Here is an 8,798-nt window from a genome sequence, read left to right as displayed (position 1 = left end):
CTCATCATCACCACCACCCTTCTCATCACCACCACCATCACCACCACAACCATCACCACCACCACCACCACCACCACAACCATCACCACCACCACAACCATCACCACCACCACAACCATCACCACCACCCCATCATCACCACCACCACAACCATCACCACCACCACAACCATCACCACCACCCCATCATCACCACCACCACAACCATCACCACCACCACAACCATCACCACAACCACCACCACAACCATCACCACCACCCCATCATCACCACCACCACAACCATCATCACCACCATCACAACCATCACCACCACCACCCTCTCATCATCACCACCACCCTTCTCATCACCACCACCACCCTCTCATCATCACCACCATCATCATCACCACCATCACCACCACAACCATCACCACCACCACCACCACAACCACCACCACAACCACCACCACAACCACCACCACAACCATCACCACCACCACCACCACAACCATCACCACCACAACCATCACCACCACCCCATCATCATCACCACCACAACCATCACCACCACAACCATCACCACCACCCTCTCATCACCACCACCACCCCATCATCACCACCCTCTCATCACCACCACCACAACCATCACCACCACCACCATCACCACCACCACCACAACCACCACCACAACCACCACCACCACTACAACCATCACCACAACCACCACCACAACCACCACCATCACCACCACCACAACCACCACCACCACCACAACCACCACCACCACCACAACCATCACCACAACCACCACCACAACCACCACCACCACCACAACCACCACCACAACCACCACCACCACCATCACCACCACCACAACCATCACCACCACCACAACCATCACCACCGTACAATCGACGCAGCCTTGACCAAGGGCGGCCACGATAACCGAGTGGCGTTAGTCGCAGTGGCAGAGCAGCAGCAGCAGTAGTAGTAGTGGTGTTATTATTTATAACATTATTATTATTATTAATACAATTCAATGTAACAGAGCTGCGCGCGACACGGTTCGTACAAAAGGGTGGTAAACCACGTGGGGGTGGGGGGAGGGTGGTGGTGGTGGTGGGGGGGTGGTGGTGGGGGGGGGTGGTGGTGGTGGGGGGGTGGTGGTGGTGGGGTGGTGGTGGTGGGGTGCGACTCGAGTGGAATCGTCCAGCCAATCGGCAGCCAAGAAACCACCTGTCTGTCTTTCTGTCTCTGTCTGTCTGTGTCTGTCTCTCTGTCTTGTCTCTGTCTTTCTGTCTGTGTCTGTCTCTGTCTTGTCTGTCTCTCTGTCTTGTCTCTGTCTGTCTCTCTGTCTCTCTGTGTCTGTCTTGTCTCTGTCTGTCTCTGTCTTGTCTCTGTCTGTCTGCCTTGTCTCTCTGTCTCTCTATGTCTGTCTGTCTTGTCTGTGTCTCTGTCTGTCTCTGTCTGTCTTTTCTCTGTCTGTCTGTGTCTTGTCTGTCTGTCTCTCTGTCTGTCTTGTCTCTGTCTTGTCTCTCTGTCTGTCTCTCTGTCTGTCTCTCTGTCTTGTCTCTCTGTCTTGTCTCTGTCTTGTCTCTGTCTGTCTCTCTGTCTCTGTCTGTCTTGTCTCTCTGTCTTTGTCTTTCTGTCTCTGTCTGTCTCTGTCTCTTTGTCTGTCTGTCTTGTCTCTGTCTGTCTCTCTGTGTGTCTTGTCTCTGTCTGTCTTGTCTCTGTCTTGTCTCTGTCTGTCTCTCTGTCTGTCTCTCTGTCTTGTCTCTGTCTTGTCTCTCTGTCTCTGTCTGTCTTTGTCTTTCTGTCTCTGTCTTTGTCTGTCTTGTCTCTCTGTCTGTGTTGTCTGTCTTGTCTCTGTCTGTCTCTCTGTCTGTCTTGTCTCTCTGTCTTTGTCTTTCTGTCTGTCTGTCTCTGTCTGTCTCTTTGTCTGTCTTGTCTCTGTCTTGTCTCTCTGTCTTGTCTCTGTCTTGTCTCTCTGTCTGTCTTTCTGTCTCTCTCTGTATTGTCTCTGTCTGTCTTGTCTCTCTGTCTGTCTTTCTGTCTGGTCTCTCTGTCCGTCTGTCTCTCTGTCTTGTCTCTCTGTCTGTCTCTGTCTGTCTCTCTGTGTCTCTGTCTGTCTCTCTGTCTCCGTCTCTCTCTGTCTTGTCTCTCTGTCTGTCTCTCTGTCTCTCTCTGTCTCTTTCTCTGTCTTTCTGTCTGTCTGGTCTCTCTGTCTGTCTGTCTCTGTCTGTCTCTCTGTCTGTCTTGTCTCTGTCTGTCTCTCTGTCTTGTCTCTGTCTTGTCTCTGTCTGTCTCTCTGTGTCTGTCTTGTCTCTCTGTCTCTATATGTCTGTCTGTCTCTGTCTGTGTCTCTGTCTGTCTTGTCTCTGTCTGTCTCTCTGTCTTGTCTCTGTCTTGTCTCTGTCTGTTTCTCTCTGTCTGTCTGTCTCTCTGTCTCTCTCTGTCTCAATCGCTTTTTGAAGCTCAAAAGTTGAAACTTTGTACAACGTCATCACCACCAACACCACCACCACCACCAAAGACAAAGATCCCCCGTGTAGCCTGTAACAGACTGTAGGGGCAAGTGCTGTTCGCGAGCACCTATGAAGGCTACCGGCACTGTGGCACACACAGAGGGGGTGGCTGAGCAACACCACGCCCGGCCGCCTTTGTCTCCCCAGTGGCGATGTTCACTACACACCGCTACACCAGATACTCATTTGAGGCTGAGCCGACCTAGGGGAGGCCCAGGACCGGTTCAGACGATCGCCACTGGTGGTGGCCGTGAGCGGCAATCGAACCCGGGTCGCCAGGATCACCAGGTCCGGTTGTGTGTGAGTGGGGAGCGGTGGTGCAGTGGTTAGCGCACTGTTGGTGTGTGTGTGGGGAGCGGTGGTGCAGTGGTTAGCACACTGTGTGTAAGTGTGGGGAGCGGTGGTGCACTGGTTAGCGCACTGTGTGTGTGTAGGGAGCGGTGGTGCAGTGGTTAGCACACTGTGTGTGTGAGTGGGGAGCGGTGGTGCAGTGGTTAGCGCACTGTGTGTGTAGGGAGCGGTGGTGCAGTGGTTAGCGCACTGTATGTGTGTGTGAGGAGCGGTGGTGCAGTGGTTAGCGCACTGTGTGTGTGTGAGTGGGGAGCGGTGGTGCAGTGGTTAGCACACTGTGTGTGTGTGAGTGGGGAGCGGTGGTGCAGTGGTTAGCGCACTGTGTGTGTGTGAGTGTGGGGAGTGGTGGTGCAGTGGTTAGCGCACTGTGTGTGTGCGTGAGTGTGGGGAGCGGTGGTGCAGTGGTTAGCGCACTGTGTGTGTGTGTGTGTGAGGAGCGGTGGTGCAGTGGTTAGCGCACTGTGTGTGAGTGTGAGGAGCGGTGGTGCAGTGGTTAGCGCACTGTGTGTGTGTGTGAGGAGCGGTGGTGCAGTGGTTAGCGCACCGCCCTACGAACCCCGCATAGACCCACAACCACCACCACCACCACCATCCCCTACCCCACTAGCCGTAAAAAAATACATCGGGAGCCACTGCTGCGGGGAGACAAAGACGGCCGCCAGGCCCGGCCACAACCCCACCCGGCCACAACAGCTCCCCTGAACGGCCGTGCCTGAGAGGCTACCCCCTGGGGTGACTCTGCGTGTCCACCCCCTTTCACGAGCTCGGTGGATAGTCCACCGTCGGAGTCGGAGGATAGTCCACCATCGGAGTTGGTGGATAGACCACCATCGGAGTCGGAGGATAGTTCATCATCGGGGTTGGTGGATAGTCCATCATCGGAGTCGGTGGATAGTCCATCATCGGAGTTGGTGGATAGTCCATCATCGGAGTTGGTGGATAGTCCATCATCGGAGTTGGTGGATAGTCCATCATCAGAGTCGGTGGATAGTCCACCATCGGAGTCGGTGGATAGTCCATCATCAGAGTCGGTGGATAGTCCATCATCGGAGTTGGTGGATAGTTCATCATCGTTGTTGGTGGATAGTCCATCATCGCAGTTGGTGGATAGTCCATCATCGGAGTTGGTGGATAGTCCATCATCGGAGTTGGTGGATAGTCCATCATCAGAGTTGGTAGATAGTTCACCATCGGAGTCGGTGGATAGTCCATCATCGCAGTTGGTCGATAGTCCACCATCGGAGTTGGTGGATAGTCCATCATCGGAGTTGGTGGATAGTCCATCATCAGAGTTGGTAGATAGTTCACCATCGGAGTCGGTGGATAGTCCATCATCGCAGTTGGTCGATAGTCCACCATCGGAGTTGGTGGATAGTCCATCATCGGAGTCGGTGGATAGTTCATCATCGGAGTCGGTGGATAGTCCATCATCGGAGTCGGTGGATAGTCCATCATCAGAGTTGGTAGATAGTTCACCATCGGAGTCGGTGGATAGTCCATCATCAGAGTCGGTGGATAGTCCATCATCGGAGTTGGTGGATAGTCCATCATCGGAGTTGGTGGATAGTCCATCATCGGAGTTGGTGGATAGTTCATCATCGGAGTTGGTGGATAGTCCATCATCGTTGTTGGTGGATAGTCCATCATCGGAGTCGGTGGATAGTCCACCATCGGAGTCGGTGGATAGTTCATCATCAGAGTTGGTAGATAGTCCATCATCGGAGTTGGTGGATAGTCCATCATCGGAGTCGGTGGATAGTCCATCATCGGAGTTGGTGGATAGTTCATCATCAGAGTTGATAGATAGTCCATCATCGGAGTTGGTAGATAGTCCATCATCAGAGTTGGTGGATAGTCCACCATCGGAGTCGGTGGATAGTCCATCATCGTTGTTGGTAGTTAGTCCATCATCAGAGTCGGTAGATAGTTCATCATCGGAGTTGGTGGATAGTCCATCATCGGAGTCGGTGGATAGTCCATCATCGGAGTTGGTGGATAGTCTATCATCGGAGTTGGTGGATAGTCCATCATCGGAGTTGGTGGATAGTCCACCATCGGAGTCGGTGGATAGTTCATCATCGGAGTTGGTGGATAGTTCATCATCAGAGTTGGTGGATAGTCCATCATCAGAGTTGGTGGATAGTCCATCATCGTTGTTGGTGGATAGTCCATCATCGGAGTCGGTGGATAGTCCATCATCGCAGTTGGTGGATAGTCCATCATCAGAGTTGGTAGTTAGTCCATCATCAGAGTTGGTAGATAGTTCATCATCAGAGTTGGTGGATAGTCCACCATCGGAGTTGGTGGATAGTCCACCATCGGAGTTGATGGATAGTTCATCATCGGAGTTGGTGGATAGTCCATCATCAGAGTTGGTGGATAGTCCATCATCAGAGTTGGTGGATAGTTCATCATCAGAGTTGGTAGTTAGTCCATCATCAGAGTTGGTGGATAGTCCATAATCGGAGTTGGTGGATAGTCCATCATCGGAGTTGGTGGATAGTCCATCAGAGTTGGTGGATAGTTCATCATCAGAGTTGGTGGATAGTCCATCATCAGAGTTGGTGGATAGTCCATCATCAGAGTTGGTGGATAGTCCATCATCAGAGTTGGTGGATAGTCCATCATCGGAGTTGGTGGATAGTCCATCATCAGAGTTGGTAGTTAGTCCATCATCAGAGTCGGTAGATAGTTCATCATCAGAGTTGGTGGATAGTTCATCATCAGAGTTGGTGGATAGTTCACCATCAGAGTTGGTGGATAGTTCATCATCAGAGTTGGTGGATAGTCCATCATCAGAGTTGGTGGATAGTCCATCATCAGAGTTGGTTGTTAGTCCATCATCAGAGTCGGTGGACAGTCCACCAGGATCTGGCGCTTGGGGTTGATGCGGGAGGCTTAAGGGTTGTCCACCTTCCGGGTCGACTCAGCGGCTACGACTCTGGAGGTCGACTCGTCGGGGAGGGTGGATGGAGTTGAACGGAGGACAATCGTCGTCGTCATTGTCATCAGCATCATCATCGTCATCAGCATCATCATCATCATCATCATCGTCGTCATCATCGTCATCAGCATCATCATCGTCAGCATTTTTAAAGCATCAGCATCATAGTCTTCATCATCATCCACTGCCCATCAGCCCACTTCGCGTCTCCATCCACCTCATCTAATGTCCACCCACCCCCCCATCTATCTCCTCCACCAGGGGCTCCACCTCCATCCTCCACTGGGGGCTCCACCTCCATCCTCCACTGGGGGCACCACCTCCATCCTCCACCGGGGGCTCCACCTCCATCCTCCACCGGGGGGCACCACCTCCATCCTCCACCGGGGGGCACCACCTCCATCCTCCACCGGGGGGCACCACCTCCATCCTCCACCGGGGGGCACCACCTCCATCCTCCACCGGGGGCTCCACCTCCATCCTCCACCGGGGGCACCACCTCCATCCTCCACCGGGGGGCTCCACCTCCATCCTCCACCGGGGGGCTCCACCTCCATCCTCCACCGGGGGGCACCACCTCCATCCTCCACCGGGGGGCACCACCTCCATCCTCCACCGGGGGGCACCACCTCCATCCTCCACCGGGGGCACCACCTCCATCCTCCACCGGGGGGCACCACCTCCATCCTCCACCAGGGGCTCCACCTCCATCCTCCACCGGGGGGCACCACCTCCATCCTCCACCGGGGGCTCCACCTCCATCCTCCGCACTCCTCAGATGTGTCGGATGGTGCGTGTGAGATACGCCCCACCTTTGGTGCGCACCATTGTCCATCACCCCATCCATCTCCATCATCGTCTTCATTATTATCATCTCCATCACCATCATCCTCTCCATCCTGTCTATCCTGTCCCTCATCTCCATCACCATCATCCTCTCCATCCTGTCTATCCTGTCCATCATCTCCATCATCTCCATCTTCATCACCATCATCCTCTCCATCTTTAATCATCTTCACCACCGCCGCCACCACCACCACCTTCTCCTCCTGCTCCACCACCTCAGATGTGGTGGATGTTGTGGAAGATCCAGTCCACCTTGGCGCTCCAATGTCCATCACCCCATCCACCACCTCCACCATCTCCACCACCATCTCCACCACCACCTCCAGCTCCACCACCTCCTGCTCCACCTCCACCACCTCCTGCTCCACCGCCTCCAACACCTCCACCACCACCACCTGCTCCACCACCTGCTCCACCACCTCCTCCTCCACCTCCACCACCCGCTCCACCACCTCCTCCTCCACCACCTCCACCACCCGCTCCACCACCTCCTGCTCCACCACCACCCGCTCCACCACCACCCGCTCCACCACCTCCTGCTCCACCACCTCCTCCACCACCACCCGCTCCACCACCCTCCCTGCTCCACCGCCTCAGATGTGTCGGATGGTGTGGAAGATCCAGTCCACCTTGGTGGTCCACCCGCCGTGGTGAGCGTCGTTCATCTGCTTCATGAAGTACTCGAGGGCCTCCTGCTCGCTCTTGTCCAGCGCCAGCGTCTTGCGGAGGTAGGCGATGTCATCGAAGCTCTGCAGTTCAGGCATTCCTGAGCCCAGCATCATGGAGAGCAGGTTGATGAAGAGATTCGCGTGCTGCCTGATGGCCAGGTAGGCCTTGTAGCACATTTCCTGGAAGCTGCGGTGAGGAGTGGGGAGAGGGTGGGGAGAGGGTGGGGAGAGGTTGGTGAGTGAGAGAGTGAGGGTGGTGAGTGAGTGAGAGAGTGAGTGGTGAGTGAGAGGTTGGAGAGCAGGTTGATGAAGAGATCCGCGTGCTGCCTGATGGCCAGGTAGGCCTTGTAGCACATTTCCTGGAAGCTGCGGTGAGGGTGGGGAGAGGGTGGGGAGAGGGTGGGGAGAGGTTGGTGAGTGAGAGAGTGAGGGTGGTGAGTGAGAGAGAGAGGGTGGTGAGTGAGTGAGTGAAAGAGTGAGTGAGAGTGAGAGAGAGAGGTTGGAGAGCAGGTTGATGAAGAGATCCGCGTGCTGCCTGATGGCCAGGTAGGCCTTGTAGCACATTTCCTGGAAGCTGCGGTGAGGGTGGGGAGAGGGTGGGGAGAGGGTGGGGAGAGGTTGGTGAGTGAGAGAGTGAGGGTGGTGAGTGAGAGAGTGAGTGTGGTGAGTGAGTGAGTGAAAGAGTGAGTGAGAGAGAGAGAGGTTGGAGAGCAGGTTGATGAAGAGATTCGCGTGCTGCCTGATGGCCAGGTAGGCCTTGTAGCACATTTCCTGGAAGCTGCGGTGAGGGTGGGGAGAGGGTGGGGAGAGGGTGGGGAGAGGGTGGTGAGTGAGAGAGTGGTGAGTGAGAGTGAGAGGTTGGAGAGCAGGTTGATGAAGAGATCCACGTGCTGCCTGATGGCCAGGTAGGCCTTGTAGCACATTTCCTGGAAGCTGCGGTGAGGGTGGGGAGAGGGTGGGGAGAGGTTGGTGAGTGAGAGAGTGAGTGAGAGAGTGAGTGGTGAGTGAGAGGTTGGAGAGCAGGTTGATGAAGAGATTCGCGTGCTGCCTGATGGCCAGGTAGGCCTTGTAGCACATTTCCTGGAAGCTGCAGTGAGGGTGGGGAGAGGGTGGGGAGAGGGTGGGCAGTGAGAGGGTGGTGAGTGGGAGAGTGAGTGAGTGAGAGTGAGAGAGAGAGGTTGGTGAGGAGTTGATGAAGATGTTCACGTGCTGCCTGATGGCCAGGTAGGCCTTGTGGCACATTTCCTGAAAGCTGTGGTGAGGAGGAGAGGGTGGGGAGAGGGTGGGGAGAGGTTGGTGAGTGAGATGAGAGGTTGGTGAGTGAGAGGGTGAGGGTGGTGAGTGAGAGAGTGAGGGTGGTGAGTGAGAGAGTGAGTGAGAGTGAGAGAGAGAGGTTGGAGAGCAGGTTGATGAAGAGATTCGCGTTCTGCCTGATGGCCAGGTAGGCCTTGTAGCACATTTCCTGGAAGCTGCGGTGAGGGTGG

The 8,798-nt window shown here is 55.0% G+C and overlaps 1 protein-coding gene across 1 annotated transcript in view; it reads right to left on the bottom strand.

Moving 5' to 3' along the window:
* Window positions 1-7,239: 7,239 nt before the first annotated feature.
* Window positions 7,240-8,798, bottom strand: part of PIK3CA (phosphatidylinositol-4,5-bisphosphate 3-kinase catalytic subunit alpha) — a 183,852-nt gene continuing 182,293 nt past the window's right edge. The window contains exon 20 of the mRNA XM_076058449.1: window positions 7,240-7,501. Coding sequence (XP_075914564.1) covers window positions 7,240-7,501 — 262 coding nt within the window. The remainder of the gene's footprint in view (window positions 7,502-8,798) is intronic.

This window comes from Petromyzon marinus (genome assembly GCF_048934315.1).
Source record: "Petromyzon marinus isolate PM22_M1 ecotype Great Lakes invasive population chromosome 75 unlocalized genomic scaffold, UKy_Petmar_22M1.pri1.0 chr75_unloc.1, whole genome shotgun sequence".
Classification (NCBI taxonomy): Eukaryota; Metazoa; Chordata; class Hyperoartia; order Petromyzontiformes; family Petromyzontidae; genus Petromyzon; species Petromyzon marinus.
Note: the sequence above shows the minus strand (reverse complement) of the source record. Positions and strands in the feature narration are given on the sequence as shown.